The 18,168-nt window shown below is 43.9% G+C and overlaps 1 protein-coding gene across 3 annotated transcripts in view; it reads right to left on the minus strand.

Annotated features, from left to right (window-relative positions):
* The window catches only part of LOC124001970 (runt-related transcription factor 3-like), a 93,226-nt gene that overhangs the window by 38,048 nt on the left and 37,010 nt on the right, over window positions 1-18,168 (minus strand). For 2 of the 3 annotated variants that reach the window (XM_046309162.1, XM_046309160.1), the window contains exons 3-5: window positions 10,494-10,735; window positions 9,339-9,495; window positions 7,937-8,056 (exon numbers count right to left, since the gene is read on the minus strand). In XM_046309162.1, the coding sequence (XP_046165118.1) occupies window positions 7,937-8,056; window positions 9,339-9,495; window positions 10,494-10,735 (519 nt within the window). The remainder of the gene's footprint in view (window positions 1-7,936; window positions 8,057-9,338; window positions 9,496-10,493; window positions 10,736-18,168) is intronic. The other variant, XM_046309161.1, reaches the window with a different exon arrangement.

The raw sequence follows: 18,168 nt of genomic DNA on the forward strand, positions 1-18,168 counted from the left end.
AGCTGAGGGGTTTGGGGTAGTTGAGGGGTTTGGGGGTAGCTGAGGGGTTTGGGTAGCTGAGGGGTTTGGCGATAGCTGAGCGGTAAAGGGGAGTTGAGGGGTTTGAGAATAGCTGAGGGGTTTGGTGATAGCTGAGGGGTTAGGGGTTTGGGGATAGCTGAGGGGTGTGGAGGTAGTTGAGGGGTTTGGGTAGTTATGGGTTTAGAGGTAGTTGAGGGGTTTGGGGATAGCTGAGGGGTTTGGGTAGCTGAGGGGTTTGGGGATAGCTGAGCGGTTTGGGATAGTTGAGGAGTTTGAGAATAGCTGAGGGGTTTGGGGATAGCTGAGGGTTTAGGGGTTTGGGGATAGCTGAGGGGTTTGGGTAGCTGAGGGGTTTGGGTAGCTGAGGGGTTTGGGTAGCCGAGGGGTTTGGAGGTAGTTGAGGGGTTTGGGGACAGCTGAGGGGTTTGGGGATAGCTGAGGGGTTATGGTTTTGGGGATAGCTGAAGGGTTTGGAGGTAGTTGAGGGGTTTGGGGTAGTTAAGGGTTTAGAGGTAGTTTAAATGTTTGGGGAAAGCTGAGGGGCTTGGGGTAGTTAGTGGTTTTGGGTAGTTAGGCGTTTGGGGGTAGCTGAGGGGTTTGGGGTAGCTGAGGGGTTTGGGGTAGCTGAGGGGTTTGGAGGTAGTTGAGGGGTTTGGGGTAGTTAAGGGTTTAGAGGTAGTTGAGGGGTTTGGGGATAGCTGAGGGGTTATGGGTTTGAGGATAGCTGAGGGGTTTGCAGGTAGTTGAGGGGCTTGGGGTAGTTAGGGGTTTTGGGTAGTTAGGCGTTTGGAGTAGTTAGGGATTTGGGGGTAGCTGAGGGGTTTGGGGTAGCTGAGGGGTTGAGGGGTTTGGGGTAGTTAGGGGTTTGGGGATAGCTGAGGGGTTTGGGTAGCTGAGGGGTTTGGGGTAACTGAGAGGTTTGGGGTAGGTGAGGGGTTTGGGGTAGTTGAGGGGTTTGGGGATAGCTGAGGGGTTTGGGGTAGTTAGGGTTTGGGGGTAGCTGAGGGGTTTGGGGATAGCTGAGGGGTTAGGGGTTTGGGGATAGCTGAGGGGTTTGGGGATAGCTGAGGGGTTAGGGGTTTGGGGATAGCTGAGGGGTTTTGGTAGCTGAGGGGTTTGGGGTAACTGAGAGGTTTGGGGTAGGTCGAGAGGTTTGGGGTAGGTTGAGAGGTTTGGGGTAGGTTGAGAGGTTTGGGGTAGGGGAGGATTTAGAGGTAGTTGAGGGGTTTGGGGATAGCTGAGGGGTTATGGGTTTGGGGATAGCTGAGGGGTTAGGGGTTTGGAGGTAGTTGAGGCGTTTGGGGTAGTTAGGGGTTTGGGGTAGCTGAGGGGTTTGGGGTAGCTGAGGGGTTTGGAGGTAGTTGAGGGGGTTGGGGTAGTTAAGGGTTTAGAGGCAGTTGAGGGGTTTGGGGATAGCTGAGGGGTTATGGGTTTGAGGATAGCTGAGGGGTTTGCAGGTAGTTGAGGGGCTTGGGGTAGTTAGGGGTTTTGGGTAGTTACGCGTTTGGAGTAGTTAGGGATTTGGGGGTAGCTGAGGGGTTTGGGGTAGCTGAGGGGTTGAGGGGTTTGGGGTAGTTAGGGGTTTGGGGATAGCTGAGGGGTTTGGGGTAACTGAGATGTTTGGGGTAGGTGAGGGGTTTGGGGTAGTTGAGGGGTTTGGGGATAGCTGAGGGGTTTGGGTAGCTGAGGGGTTTGGGGTAACTGAGAGGTTTGGGGTAGGTTGAGAGGTTTGGGGTAGGTTGAGAGGTTTGGGGTAGGTGAGGATTTAGAGGTAGTTGAGGGGTTTGGGGATAGCTGAGGGGGGTTTGGGGATAGCTGAGGGGTTTGGGGATAGTTGAGGGGTTTGGAGGATAGCTGAGGGGTTATGGGTTTGGGGATAGCTGAGGGGTTTGGAGGTGGAGGGTTTGGGGTAGTTAAGGGTTTAGATGTAGCTGAGGGGTTTGGAGGTAGTTGAGGGGTTTGGGGTAGTTATGGGTTTAGAGCTAGTTGAGGGGTTTGGGGATAGCTGAGGGGTTAAGGGTTTAGAGGTAGTTGAGGGGTTTGGGGATAGCTGAGGGGTTATGGGTTTGGGGATAGCTGAGGGGTTAGGGGTTTGGAGGTAGTTGAGGGGTTTGGGGTAGTTAAGGGTTTAGAGGTAGTTGAAAGGTTTGGGGAAAGCTGAGGGGCTTGGGGTAGTTAGGGGTTTTGGGTAGTTAGGCGTTTGGGGTAGTTAGGGGTTTGGGGTAGCTGAGGGGTTTGGGGTAGCTGAGGGGTTTGGGGTAGTTGAGGGGTTTTGGGGTAACAGAGGTTTGGGGTAGGTTGAGAGGTTTGGGGTAGGTGAGGGGTTTGGGGTAGTTGAGGGGTTTGGGGATAGCTGAGGGGTTTGATGTAGTTAGGGTTTGGGGGTAGCTGAGGGGTTTGTGGATAGCTGAGGGGTTTGGGGTAGTTGAGAGATTTGGGGTAGGTGAGGGGTTTGGGGTAGTTGAGGGGTTTGGAGATAGCTGAGAGGTTTGTGGTAGTTAGGGTTTTGGGGGTAGCTGAGGGTTTGGGGATAGCTGAGGGTTTGGGGTAGTTGAGGGGTTTGGGGTCATTGAGGGTTTGGGGATAGCTGAGGGGTTTGGGGTAGTTAGGGGTTTGTGGGTAGCTGAGGGGTTTGGGGTAGTTAGGGATTTGGGGGTAGCTGAGGGGTTTGGGGTAGTTATGAGGTTGGGGTAGTTGAGGGGTTTGGGGATAGCTGAGGGGTTTGGGTAGCTAAGGGGTTTGGGGTAACTGAGAGGGTTGGGGTAGGTGAGGGGTTTGGGTTAGGTGAAGGGTTTGGGGTAGGTGAGCGTTTGGGGGGAGCTGGAGGGTTTGGGGGAGCTGGAGGGTTTGGGGGGAGCTTGAGGGTTTGGGGGGAGCTGAGGCCTAATGTTTCCCTTTAGGGTGTTGTACAGGGTGCTGATGGGGCTATGGGTCACAGCAGCCAGGGTCAAAGAGTAATCACCTCAGCCCTCTCAGCCCTAATGAAGGTCCTAATCATGCCATGGCTCTACAGGCCTCACCTCACCTCTACCTGGATGACTGAGGACCCTAGCAGACTGAAGTAATTTAGCAGAGTCACTGTGTACATGGCAGTACAGCTCCCTCTTGCTACACTCCTATACCTAGTCAGACTAATGTGAATGTTTATCCCAGAACATAAGTTTCCTCTGAAACCAATCAAACGTATTCAATTTACAGACCGCATTCCAGGGGATTTATCAGTCAGACAATATTTACTCAGTTTCTAATCGCAGAAGCCAAGTGTGACGGAGAGACTGAGCCCAGAGAGAACCCTCGCCGTCACCTCAGGTCATCCAAACAACATAGTGACATTTTTGGGAAACCATAAGATCTCACGATTTGCCTCATAAATATGCGTCCTTTATATCTTTTAACGGCCCAATTCCAATTCCACATCACATCTTTAATTAGGTGTTTTTCTCTGAAGTCTTCCTCTTTGACATCAGCTCTGCTGCTATGTCTCCATGTCTGCAGGTTATGCATCTGGGAGTTGAAGTGAGGATGGATGGCTGGGCTGGCTAGGTGGTTAGACAGGAAAGCACCCCACGTCAGGCAGACGTGACACTTTTTTCTTTTTTGGCACTGATATGCTGTAGGCTTTTTCAAAAACACCCGTCTCCGTTTCAACATCAAAGTGGCCTTCGAGAGAGCAATTGGCATCGAGGGCGAGCCTTTCATGTGATTTGTGGAGCATAGGCGTGGCCGAGCTGCTGACTTAAGGGATGGACACACCTGGCAGGTGCACACACACACACACACACACACACACACACACACACACACACACACACACACACACACACACACACACACACACACACACACACACACACACACACACACACACACACACACACACACACACACACACACACACACACACACACACAGCTGTGTGCACATACACACATTAACACACACCACTCTTTGTTTACTATGAGGAGAGATTGCGCCATGAAGAAAAATAACACAGCCAATGTCATTGTTTGTCTATTTGCATACTTTGTACAGTCTGCGTGCCACATCCAAATCAAACCCCCTCTCGCCGCACCCTCTCCCCACCCCTCCCTCCCCCAACCTTCTGAACCCCAACAGAGTAAATATAGGCAACAAAACACAATAATGCTCAAGTGGATTCTGTACACTCTTCAAAAAAGGGGTCCCAAAAGAGTTATTCGGCTGTGCCCATAGGAGAACCCTTTTGGTTAGGTAGAACCCTTTAGGATTCCATGTACAGTAGAACCCTCTGTAGAAAGGGTTTTACATGGAACTCAAAAGGGGTCTACCTGCAACCAAGAAGGGTTTTTAAAAGTGTTCTCATATGGGGACTGCCGAAGAACATAGAAGTTCTACAATACTGAGTGTGGGAAAGAGTGTGATAGTATCACAAAGACAGGAAATGCAGTAGTAGGGCCTGCTATGACTGACAGTGTTGGGGAGTAGTTTCACCTAGGGTTGAGCTACAAACAAACAGGCATTTTTCTCTGTTTTTTCACAGGCGTGTATGTTCTCAGCCCAGCCCTGTGTGCCTTGTATCTGGTGAGTTCATCTTTCTCAGGAACGGATTCGCTCTGGGTGAGATAAATACTAGCAGCCCCTCCCCCTCTGAGGATATGTGACTGGTGATGTCATCACAGAGACAGAGACAATGGACGCTAAATACAGTTAGGATATGAATTCAGCTGAACTCCCCAGGGAGGAGAGGGGAGAGATGGGGGAGGGAGAGTTGGGTGGGGGGACAGCGACAGGTCTCAACACTTCAGTCATCTCGTCTTTTTGCTCTCTTTCTATCACAAGTCTTCTCGCTCTCTCTGATGCAGTCTTCTCTCTCTCTCTCTGATGCAGTCTTCTCTCTCTTTGATGTAGTCTTCTCTCTCTCTGATGTAGTCTTCTCTCTCTGATGCAGTCTTCTCTCTCTCTCTGATGCAGTCTTCTCTCTCTCTCTGATGCAGTCTTCTCTCTCTTTGATGTAGTCTTCTCTCTCTGATGTAGTCGTCTCTCTCTCTGATGCAGTCTTCTCTCTCTTTGATGTAGTCTTCTCTCTCTTTGATGCAGTCTTCTCTCTCTTTGATATAGTCTTCTCCCTCTCTGATGCAGTCTTCTCTCTCTCTTTGATGCAGTCTTCTCTCTCTCTGATGTAGTCGTCTCTCTCTTTGATGTAGTCTTCTCTCTCTGATGTAGTCTTCTCTCTCTCTGATGTAGTCTTCTCTCTCTGATGCAGTCTTCTCTCTCTTTGATGTAGTCTTCTCTCTCTGATGCAGTCTTCTCTCTCTGATGCAGTCTTCTCTCTCTCTTTGATGCAGTCTTCTCTCTCTTTGATGTAGTCTTCTCTCTCTTTGATGTAGTCTTCTCCCTCTCTGATGCAGTCTTCTCTCTCTCTTTGATGCAGTCTTCTCTCTGATGTAGTCCTGTCTCTCTGATGCAGTCTTCTCTCCCTCTCTCTCTCTCGCTGATGCAGTATTCTCTCTCTGATGCAGTATTCTCTCTCTGATGCAGTATTCTCTCTCTGATGCAGTCTTCTTTCTCTGATGCAGTCTTCTTTCTCTGATGCAGTCTTCTTTCTCTCATGTAGACTCTCTCTCTCTCTCTCTCTCTCTCTCTCTCTCTCTCTCTCTCTCTCTCTCTCTCTCTCTCTCTCTCTCTCTCTCTCTCTCTCTCTCTCTCTCTCTCTCTCTCTCTCTCTCTCTGATGCAGTCTTCTCTCTCTCTCTCTCTGATGCAGAGCATTGACGTACACAAAGCTGCTTCTCAGAAAGCACAGGGTGGTGAGCTCTAATCAAAGAGACTGGTTCCCGTTGTACGATTTTGCTTGAAGGCCTATTGTACAACAAGGGCAGTGTTTGGGACGAAGTGCATACGTGTGAATGTGTTTTTCATCAGTGAGTGAGATGAGGGCTATGTGTTTGGCAGATCTTTGCCGCAGGGGAGCTTCAGTCCTGTCCGTCAGGTTAAACATTAAAAAAGCACTTCCCTCCTCCTTTGCCAGCTTCTCTCCTGGCAGCCATGCAAATGCAGGCCCTACAGTAAAGCCCTGAGCAGCCCAGCCCACTCCGCTCTGCCAGCCAGCCAGCTGACAGGTGAACGTTTGCAGGCCATCCAAGGTGGGGGTGCTCATCTCACAATGGGATAGAGGGATAGTCATATGGTACACTTAAACTCATGTAGTGCGTACTTTAGCTGAGGGTATCGTCGGGTAGCAATCTGTGTTGTGTGTTTTTAAATACTAAAATCTTTAGGAGGAAAAAATATAAAGATTCTCATTATCAAGTACAAATGTGGTGGTGCTGTTCTCGATTTAAGAGTCCACTCTTTTAAAGCAAAATTCCCCTTCCCTAAATGAAACAATGTCTCTTTATAGCAGGATGGGGCCTGGCCACCGGAGTGTATATTAAATAAGCGACGCCTTCAGTGCAGACATGACATGTAGACAGAGACAGAGAGGAGACAGCTTTACGGTATGTGCAGGGTTATTTCCAACTACAGGAAACCAACACACTGACTTGTGCATGCATTCAGGAACACACACAGACACACAGCTTGAGTGCCTATTTTTCTTCAGCAGTGCATGCAGACACAGACAAAATGTCCTTTACTACACACATAGACATAGCCAGCAACTCTATCACATTTCACACATACGCACGCGCAGACACAAACACACGCGCAGACACACACACACACAGTGGATATTATGATCTGTTCCTCCCATTTCCACACTGTTCTCCTCCATTTCCAACACCTCCTCAAATGGCCTCCAGCCTGGCAGGGGGGCGATGCATCACCCTTCGCCTCCTCGCCCTTTGCCTCCTCGCCATTCGCCCCCTCGCCCTTCGCCCCTTCGCCCCCTCGCCCTACGCCCTCCTCGCCCTTCGCCCCCTCGCCCTTCGCCCCCTCGCCCTTTGCCTCCTCGCCCTTCGCCCCCTCGCTAGGAACCCCATACACCCTCCATGTGGCACCCTGAACCCCCTGCCTACCTGCATTGGCCAGTTGGTCTGTTTTGACTGGGCTAAATCCACCTTATCCCAAATAAAACACTTAAGAGACATGAGAACAGAGCATAGCAATCAAGCCATCCACGGTAGCCACTATAAACCTGCACAGTATAACCATAGTGGACATGATATCTCAACAGGAGTGATCATTAATCCCTATTAATCCCAATACTCTGGTCTGACTGCTCCTAGCCAAGCATGGGCAGACACACACAAGCAGTCTGTAGCGGTTGACTCATCCTTGTAACACAATCCTCCACAGTCTTTCACATGATCATACATTAAACCACAAATATATGCATCACTGCCCAAATGATGGAGCTAACAGCTTTAGCCTATTGGACCTCACTGGCACAGCTCACAGCAGGCAGCTCACCATCTCTTTAGAGTGTTAAGTCAACGAGCCACTTATGTGGTCAACCAGGTACGACCCTATGACCAAAGGCAGCAGGGTGAGGCCACAAGCGTTTGGTATTTGCGGCTTGGAGACACAGCTCCTCTTAGCGGTCTCGGGTTATGCCTTAATACGCTTTACAGTTTCCTCTGACAGTGCCCCTCGCCACCCCCTAATACCACACACACACTGCTGCACCACCGAACACACCAACATTGTCTCCCATTGATTGCAATTGCTGGTCAACTGTTGTTGATCCGCCCACATACACTGACAGTACACGCACATACTCATGAACACACACGGCTACATTTTCTTGTATCATCTGCATATGACTCATGTATCTCTTTTAGTCTGCAATGGTTGCACCCCCTTCTTTCACCCCCTACGCCAAGAATAGCCTCTCTCTCTCTCGCTCTCTTTCTCTCTCTCTGTGAATCCCTCTACACACAGTTCATGAGAGCAGTACATTTGACTTCTGACAAGACAATACAAATATTCTCATGTACCCTGTAAGTACTCACGTCTGGGTTCCCTGGGCCCATCCACTGTCACTTTAATGGCACGGTGGTAGGTGGCCACCTGGGGGGGACCAGAGAAGACTGTGATGGTCAGAGTGAAGCTCTTTCCTAGGGTAGACAGAATAGAGAAGGCATTGGTTAGGGAAGGGCATCAGTAACACAGAGTTTCAGAAGGAACATCAAACCAGAGCATGTGTGAGGGTTTCCTGGCTTGGTTAATTCATTGTGGAAATAAACAGATCTTTGTGGAACATACACACTTTGTTCATAACCACCACAGTCAACTTGCTGAATTAAAATGGCCTCCTGATATGGCTCCCTTTTAAGTTTGTAAATTAAAGGGACCACCACTTTGATGGGCTGAAATGTGGGCATGATTTGAATTATTGAGAGAATCTATTCCAGATTGTCCAAAAGGCTTACAGCGACAGTTTATTGTTCAACAAGGCGGATTCTTGCACGAGCTTCCTCGAGCTCTCCCATCTGCATGAAAGGGGAGAGAGGGAGATCGTGCAATGGTCCGTTTTTCGACCCAGGCTATGAAGCAGCGCTTTCATAAAAAAGGCATCTCTTGTTAAAGAGACGGTGGGGGGAAAGGAATCCTGGGGTGGGGTAATTGACTACAGAAATGAAAGGTACGTTTAATTCGGAGACTAGAGCGTTTTCCATTCATCAGTCTGCAACTATTTAAAGTGTAACATTTAAGGGAAATATGTGAGCGCTAGGGCCAGGAGGAAGGAGAAGGTTCTGGTGGAATGTCAGCTATGTGAGAACTAGTTTTTAGAAGTGTAAACAGGCAGGCTTTTAGAAATGCCAAGCCTTGAACTGAATATTCTGGTCCTGGCGATTTGTTTATTTGGACAATGGTGCAATGTTCGTAGAATATATGATGCTGCTACTATCCCGATCATATTTCGAAGGGGGCGTGCGTGATGGTCAATTAGGACTCGTCCTATATAAATAACTCGTGGCAATGCTTGGCTGAGCATTAGCTATAATTTAAAATGGGGCTTTGCTCTTTGTCGATAAAGAATGATCAAACCACATCTTAAAATATGTAATAATCATATTGTGTTCTGGATTTTATTTTGTTCCAATAAACATTGATAATCCCCATAATTATACCTGCGCAATGCTGGTGCGGTCTTGCAGCTATAATTGGCCCGGGAGACGAATTAATCTGATTCTCACATTCCCTAACACTTTTATTGTATCTGTTAAAAAATAGATTACCAAAAGTAGGTCTACTCAGGCTAAAGTTTTGCAAATCAGTGCAATTATGACGCATGTAGGCAGGTGTTTTGTATGCGATGTTAGTTATTGATTTCATTTAGTAGGCCAAATACTATTCATGGTTTAAGGAAATAAGTGCGTGACTCCCTCTGCTCACCTCGTCCGCTTCTGCCCACAAACCGCAGGTCGTTGAAGCGGGCGACCTGGTTCTTCATCACCGCAGACGCGTTCCTCAGCTCCGCAGAGAAGTTCTCGTCGTTCCCCGCCATCACAGTGACCAGAGTCCCGTCGGGTACATCACCGAGTGCAACAACCTGTGAGAACTCAACGCGGTCAACCGGGGTCACCATGCTAAACCAAATGCAGACTGCAACAAACCGCATCCCCCCCCCAAAAAGTGCCCTTTAGATTTTGTTAGCAAATATTTTGATCAAAATATATAGGCCTATTGTGCTATTAGGTTACAACTACATGGTAAGATGCTTTCTTGAAGCAAGATTGCAATTCAAACACTAATATTTTAAAGCTATGTAAATGACTTTGACATTTGATAGGCCTATATCCAAATCACTTTCCCAAATATTTTTGCAAATAGTCCTCATTAAATAAGTAGGCCTATGCGATCTAAACAAGCATTTTAAAAATTTGGATATAATTCAAATCCAATAGATATAGGCTTGTCTATTTTTCTAAATATTACACTTTTAGTCCACAAATTCTATTCACGTCCTGGTGTATAAATATAATTGATAACATTCAATGTAGCATAATTTCATTGCTACGTAATACAGGCCTAAATATGTTTTTCTGCATTGCAAAATCTTTAAAAATAGCAATTAAAAAATAACTAGCTTACCAGGTATAATAATATATGTTATCATTAGAATTATTGTTATTAAATTATTATTATTTGTATTAGGGCCTATATTGTTGGCTAATTGTTGATTAATTGTATGTCATTGCAGTTCTTGCAAATCCAGACACTTTTCTAAATCTCACATTCAACTAAGTCCAATGCAAAAAAGAAACAAGATAATTATGCCAAGTTATCACTTTGGCAGGCCACTATAATTTTGACAACTTGATTAAATTAAATTATTTAGGCCTATTTTACAGAATAGGGCTCTGTGTAAAAGTAATTGTAATAGACATACTAATGTCAGTAACTGCCTTGTTAGCGAAATGAAGCCTACTCAAGAAAGCTTGAAAAAGTGTATTTTACGCTTTTTCTGGAGTAGCCTACAGTAATACATCATTAGGTCGGTCATTAGTTCATAAGTGCCCATTTGTAATTATGCATAATTGACCTTACCTTGAAAGCCACAGGGAGTGTCTTGTTGCACCTCCAGTGTGAAGGCAGCACGGAGCAGAGGAAGTTTGGGCTGTCCGTACGGACCAGCTCGCCAGCGTGATCTGACAGGACGTCCACCACATTCCTGGCCTCGGGTCGTGTCCTCAGTGGTCCAGGGGTGCCCATGGTCCCGCTGCCGTCTCCAATCTTGCTGCAGGGGAACGACGTGGAGGGCGGTGTGAACCGTCTGGTGGTGTTAGGGTCTACGGGAATATGCATCACAACAGCTTTGGTCAAGACCACTTCTCGAGGGCTTTTGACGAGTGTTCGGGGCTCTTTTTTTAAAAGAATATATGTATTTTCCCGCTCCCTGACACTTGTTCCTTTGGTCTCGGTCAAGTCCAGCGGTTTACGCGATGATGGAGCTGAGCGCACGCAGCTCCTCCGGTTAATCTATCACAATAAATCCTGAACTGTCCAGTGAGTGAAGATACTTTTTTTTTATCTTGCAGACACGATAAAGTTTAATGTTTGCGTGTTATATCATCTGCTCAGGATGTAGCTGCATGAGAAACATCGAGTTGATTTCTGCTTCTCACTGACTACAGCAAAACCACGAAACCACAAACTTAGATCTGACCTCTTTTCCACAGTGTTCTGTTCTGGTTGCCTATAAGGCTTACACTCTATCTGCACTATTCAGCATTTAAAACGATGCCCATCCGCAATAAGATTTTGGCCTCATATTACAAAATAAATATCGCTACAGTGAGAAACATTAATAACAATCTATCGACTGATCGATAAACACTAACATATACAATTATTAATAACGTCCAGTGAAAAGGAAAACTATGAAATCCAATCTTTTTTGCAATATTCACGGAAGCTGACGAGTCGAGTGCTCCTTGCTTGGGCTTCAACTTTATAGCAGAATTTTCCAAATATCTTGTTTCACCTTCGGTGACTGAATGAGCTCCTTCGATTGAATTGGGCTTTTGGATCTCGCCAGACCTCACCGCACACACTGAAAGATGTTGCCTACTCAACAAAGTAGGCTAGCTATAACAGAGTATGGAGGCTACTCAGCAATTCACAGTTCTCAACGCGTACAAGTACAAGACCCAGAAGTCCGTGTGAAGTTTCTTTATATTCAGTGTTTTTTGTTCATCCGCATCACATGTCCTGCCACCAGTTATCCTTAATGAAACTAAAAAGTAAGTCGAGATGCAAAAACTATTTTCTTGAAACTATTCTGTCTCTACGTTGAAATAATCTTGAATATCTGTATAAATGTAGTCCTTTTGCTGTGGTTAACGCAGTTGAAGGTAACAAAGACGCGCTTGAGTGAGTGGTGGTGCGAGAGTGAAGAGTGCTGTGATATTATTTACTCAAGTCATTTTAGTGTTTAGTGTTTCGAGTGTGGCGATAACTTCCACCAATGAGTCGCCTGGGTTGGGCTTTCATTAGACCAATCAAAGTCTTTGGAATATAGGCGAAGTGAAAGCGCTCTCTGCTTATTCTGCCATACACACACGCTACATTATTAATAATATACTATGTATTTGTGCTTTTCTACATTATGTGCTTAGATGTTATAATGTTTTGCACAGTTAGACTATATGTACACTTAAAGTTATAGCAACTGTTCTCACCTGAACGGTGAACCAGTTATTATTCCCCCCAAAAGTTATTTGTTAATTGAAGATTAAAAAAATAAATAAATTTCGTGTTATGACTGATCCCTCTTCCTTCTTTATATGACATCAGCAAATTAATATAGGCAACCACTTTTTGAAGAAATAGAATCACAGAATACATTCTGCCTATTTTAGTGCATCACCGCAGTGCGCTTACATACAGAGTGAACAGAAAACAAGAATTCAAGCATACACATGTATTTGGTGACTGCAGAAGAGATCAACGTCTTTAGGGAAAATAGGCCAGTCATATAATGCAACTATACGATCTTATTAGGGGCCTATACCCTTAGCCTATTTGTTTTTACTAAGAGCAATAGGCTATTTCTGAATGCAGAATTGTCAATCAACTGTAATGAGCTATTGATCATTTTAGGGGTTCATGCACCTTTCAAATGACATGACTATGGTTTATTTATCAATATGAGTTATTATGATTTTCCCCATTATTGTCCCTTATGCAATTCACCCTTGAGTTTTCAGACAACGTCAAAGCCAAAGGCATCTACCGGATGATGTTGTTGTTGTTTAGTATCACGTAATTGACAGTAGGCCCAATAGGCTTAGGCTACATTACATTAACTGTAGTGCTGCTGCCTTAGAGACCTACTCCCAAAATATGTGAATACATATTTAGCAATATGCTTTTGTTCTTTTTCTTTTTCTTTTCTTTTTAATATGTTATTTGTTCCTATATCCCAGGATATATAATAACTTAGGCTAAGGATGCGTATACATTAATAATATAGACCTATACATTTTACGTCATATTTATAATTATATAAAATTGTGTTATCACCATGATTCGATCAGACCAAATGAAAACAAATTAAAGCATACAAGCAATTTCCCCCATAGGCTTACATAACAACTACAATTTTGCCAAAATACATTAACCACAGGCAAATATTAATTGGAATTCCATCATTTAATAGGTTAGTCAGTGTATTGCACATGAAACGGCACACCCCGTTTACTCGTTCCCATGCAATGATGGCCCACAGACGCTAGTTGGCGCATTTGTCTTTGCCAAATGGACCTGCCTTACTACAGAAGGGGTATGGAGGGAGAAACGGCATTTGAACCATCAGGGAAAATCTGAAAAAGCAACATATATACTACATACTAGCTTGCTCCAAGACGACAAAACGTGGGTCCTAGACGACAATTAATTAGGCCTACCTGTGTCGAGCGTAAAGGTTTTTTAGTCAATTGACCCATGTGCTGGAATTCTGCTCGTCCGTTCCATTCTTTTCTGCATTGAAGTAGGCTTAAAATGCTAAATAAAAACCACTCAATTTTGTATTCGTTTAATGCCACCTTTTAGGTGCTTAACAAGTTACGAATAAATGTACCATGCACTGTTTTACACTTATATAGCCTCGATTAGGAAATAATTTCTATATTTTTTTCCCACAGTTGTATGGAGAAATTACATCACGTCTTGGGTGTGACAATAGCGCCTAACAAATTTAAATGATTTATTATTATTATTATTACATATTTGCTGTTTTGTCCAACACACAATAAATTATTGAATAAACAAAGACATGACATACTGGATATCCCATCTATATATCGAAGAGCAGTTATTTAGTAAATATATAAAAGTAAAGGCCCAGAAAATCATCAAGAAGATTAGGCTATCTACAATCACATTCGTTATAGATTAGCCTACATATTAATTGTGGGGTGAAAAGAGAGGGAGGGGGGGGGGCGTTTTAAATGTCAAATATTTGTGGATGACTTGTTTATTGAATCAAGAGGCATTTGATTCTTGGGGTTATTTTTTTGTGGTGAGATGCACAAACCCATTAAAAACCGCTCTCATCAGAATTAGACCATATTGTCAGAAATAAATAGCATAAAACACATCATGGGATCGTATAATGCCTTGAAAGTCATTGAAGTAAAATGTTCTAACTTACCTACCAAAGCACGTGTGGGGTACTTATTTGTTTCTCTTCAATTTTCCCCAAAATTGCATTGGTGCGCGATCGAAGTCTATAATGCCTTATTGAAGTTACTTCCCATTGGGATTATTCATTTAGGTAAGTGTATGATACATAATTATACCTGATTGACAATCATTAGTCGACGGTCCTGGGGAAAAAAACGACCCTTATATATTTCCCCCCTATTTCTATTGAATATGCAAAGTGTGTATGAGTACGTGTGCGTTTGTTTATTTTAGATAGGAAGGGAGTGGGTAGGGAGTGGGTTTAGATTTACCCTTCATTTTCTTTATTATACTGATGTCGTTCAGACAGATAAAGCCAGAGTCTTGTGGGGAGAGTGGATGAGAAGATTATACACTCTTCACGCCTGCGGAGACCGTTAGGAGGGAAGCCATTTGAAATCATATTTTAACAACACGAATTGGCGCCAAACGTATTGATAACAATTATCACAGCCATAGTCTATACGTTTATTTGCTAGGCTGTTGTCTGTAGAGTGCAGACTCCATAGTGGGGTGAGACCTCAACTAGGCGAGCTGTCAGCAAGCCTGTTTCTTTATGAGGAGAGAATGTGAAATTCTTAATTGCTATAACCGCACTGAATGACCGCAAATATCAAGGCATGTGCCTTTTGGAGAACACTGGACATGTGTCTAAAACAGATCGTTCTTCTAATTATAAAATCCTATGCCTAAAATCTTCCGAGTTTATATCTAAGTAATTAGAGAGTGACTATTCAACCAACTGTTTTAAACTTATAATAATGCAATTATCATAAAATGTATATGCTGTTAGCTGAAGCTGCAGGGCGCATTTTCAGGACCTAATGTCTTCAAAAGTATCACCTATCATTGTCCGCTATTTTGAGACAATGAAACAACTAGAGTCGGACAAATACATCGGGGATTTTTCAGTGGTCCTCCTGCCCCTGTTCATTATTAATATCCGACCACACGACCGACTACCCTGCGCAGCGGTAATGCGCGCTTCGGGCGCCGGTCTTATTTAGACTCCTACGTTTCAACAGACAGTTTCTACGGTTTCAGCCGCACAGAGACTAAGGACGGAGCCCATCGTGCCCCTGAACGATTTTTAATGATTCGAGTGGGTTCAGCTCAACCGAATGCAGAACTCCAGGAGGATATTTGATACCCCAGGCCAACCTCACGTACTAGACGTTTTACCCTCTACTTTTAAAACACAGAGGTTTCAGCTATAGTCTCTATAGGCCCAGTCTAAACACTACAGGCCTCCAGTATGGAAAGAGTTTGGAGGGTTAGAGTAAGAAAGGATACAGAGTGCTCCAACCAAAATTAATAGATTCCTTATGAATATGATACGTTTCCTTCTCAAAATCATATTAACTCTTACTATGACCTGTACGCTGGCATATACACCTCCAGCCATGCTATCTCTCTGTTGTGAAGAACTAAAGGTTTTCAAAAGAAAGAGCATTTGCCTTTTCTTTCCCACTTGAGGCCTGGTTTAAAATGACCTTGTTAAGCCTGCCTTGCCTGCCCTGCAGAGAGGCCAACCAACACCCCAAATCATGACCTATCAAAGAGAATATCAACGTTTTCTTCCTCTCCATTTTCATATGGTTTGGCTGATAATGAAGCAGAATGTAAAAGCTAATAGTTAGAATATCATCCCCATTCGCTGAGAAACCCACAACAAGCCTGTTAGTTGTAAACCTACCCCTGACTCCACTATGCCCACCATGCCCACCATGCCCACCACCCATCATATTTCATATGTCTGATGTCACTTCAAACAGGTTTTGATGGATGGGGAGACACTTTCAGATATGTGAGGAGATACAAATGTGAAATGTTAATTCTCAATATGAACCCCAATAACCCCATAATCCCATGAGATATTTACAGACGTGTGTACATGTGCCATTGGAGGGGTGCTTTTCATTAGAAAAATGGGGCTATGGAGCAATCAGAAATAGTTTGAGGTTAAACGATGACATAAGACAAAGATTTCTATCTTTAGTGGCTGCGGCGGTCGCACATTTCTGTACATTCACAAATTACAGGACAAGCCTGACCCTCAACCCACCGAACGCATTCCTTCCGAATCCTATTTCAGCCGGGGGTTTTCTGCTCAGTGGAAATATGAGTGTTCTGAATGGAAGACTTCTATGAAATTGACTTTTATTTCTCTTGGATTAAATGAGCTCTACAACTGTGCTCAGGATATTTTTTTGTACAGTATCGATGGTGTATTCTGTGGTGGACTTGAAATGCTGCTATATTTTTTGAAATGCAGTTTGCTATGAAATGGACTTCTGCTGCTTGATATGACAAGAGTGTCAGTGGTTAGTATTCCAAGCATGACGTAAGTCATCAAAGCATTCTGTCCCTCGTCCTAAAGCCAAATCATATTCTAGCATTTGGATGTTTACACACAGACTATAGAGAGACTTTGAAAAGTAATGCTTCAGAGAGACTGGGTAAAGATTGTTTCATTTTGTATGGGGGTTCTGAGCTCCGATTGCTGATGCTTTCTCAAACGATGATTACATAATGTGTCAGCACATTGCAGTTGGTGGTCATTGTTGTCCGTTTTGATGTAGACCATCAAAAAACCACATTGGCAGTTTTTATCATAGCATATTTATGTGTCCTTAATTGATCTAAAGCCAATTAATCCTCATCTTATTAACTTCCAGTTAGCTGATTCAGATATGAGCACCAGGCTACTCGTTTAATAATGAGATTAAACACTTTAACTTTTGATCTTTCTTTTTTTTTTTTAACTTAAAACGAATTTGGGGTAAATCAGAAATTGAATCACCTACACTCAAGTATACATGTGATCCTTCAGAAACATTATTTTCACGCCACTTTGATACAGCTATGACCGGACGTGACTTTTTCCATAGTAGGTTAGGTGAATTAACGTAGCAGGTTAGGAGAATAAGGTTAAGATTAGGAAAAGGGTTATAATCAGAGAAAATGCTCTCCTAACCTGCTAAGAAAATCACTTCTGGTCGTAGCTGTATCAAAGTGGCATGAAAACAGTGTGTCCCTGTGATTCTTGAGAAAATTTGGGATCCATATACTCCACGTACTCCATATACGCCACATACTCCATATACTCCACATACTCCATATACTCCACATACTCCATATACTCCACATAATCCATATACTCCATATACTCCATATACTCCACATACTCCACATACTCCACATACTCCACATACTCCATATACTCCATATACTCCATATACTCCATATACTCCACATACTCCACATACTCCACATACTACATATACTCCATATACTCCACATACTCCACATACTCCACATACTCCATATACCCATATACTCCACATACTCCATATACTCCACATACTCCACATAATCCATATACTCCATATACTCCACAAACTCCATATACCCCATATACTCCATATACTCCATATACTCCACAAGCTTCCAACATACTTAACATCTTTGTTGAAATGTAGAATTTCAGGTTATCCACAGAGTTCGAGAGATCTGTTATTTCATATCAGGCCTCTCATATGTTGAACAGTCTCCAGTTCGCACTTAATTTGGATGATTTGGTGTCCCTGGGTCAATTTAGGGAACAGGTTAAGTATTTTTACAGTGATGAATGTGTTTTATTTGATTATAATGGCTATAGTGTATCATGTATGTATATATTGTGTATATTTTGTTCATTTTGTATATAATTGTGTGTGTGCTGATATGACTGTTGTTCCCAGGGCACACTTGTGAATGAGACCTAGGTCTCAATGTGCCTCCTTTGTTAAATTAAAGTTAAATAAATATAAGCAGATATATAATATATATCACATACAATGATGAATGACTCTGTAACTTCTCCAAAACCAGCAGCTAATTACTATGTAAGTGTGATTAGGTGAAATAGTGCAGTTGTAGACTCAGACAATGAGCATATTCAGCTCATGCATCTTTAATCCACAGACTACATGTTTTAAAAGGTGCAGAGTGTAGCCAAGGGCTTATTAAAGGCCTCTGAATCAATTGAGTAAAA

The sequence above is a fragment of the Oncorhynchus gorbuscha genome, linkage group LG17, assembly GCF_021184085.1.
Source record: "Oncorhynchus gorbuscha isolate QuinsamMale2020 ecotype Even-year linkage group LG17, OgorEven_v1.0, whole genome shotgun sequence".
NCBI classification, from domain to species: Eukaryota; Metazoa; Chordata; class Actinopteri; order Salmoniformes; family Salmonidae; genus Oncorhynchus; species Oncorhynchus gorbuscha.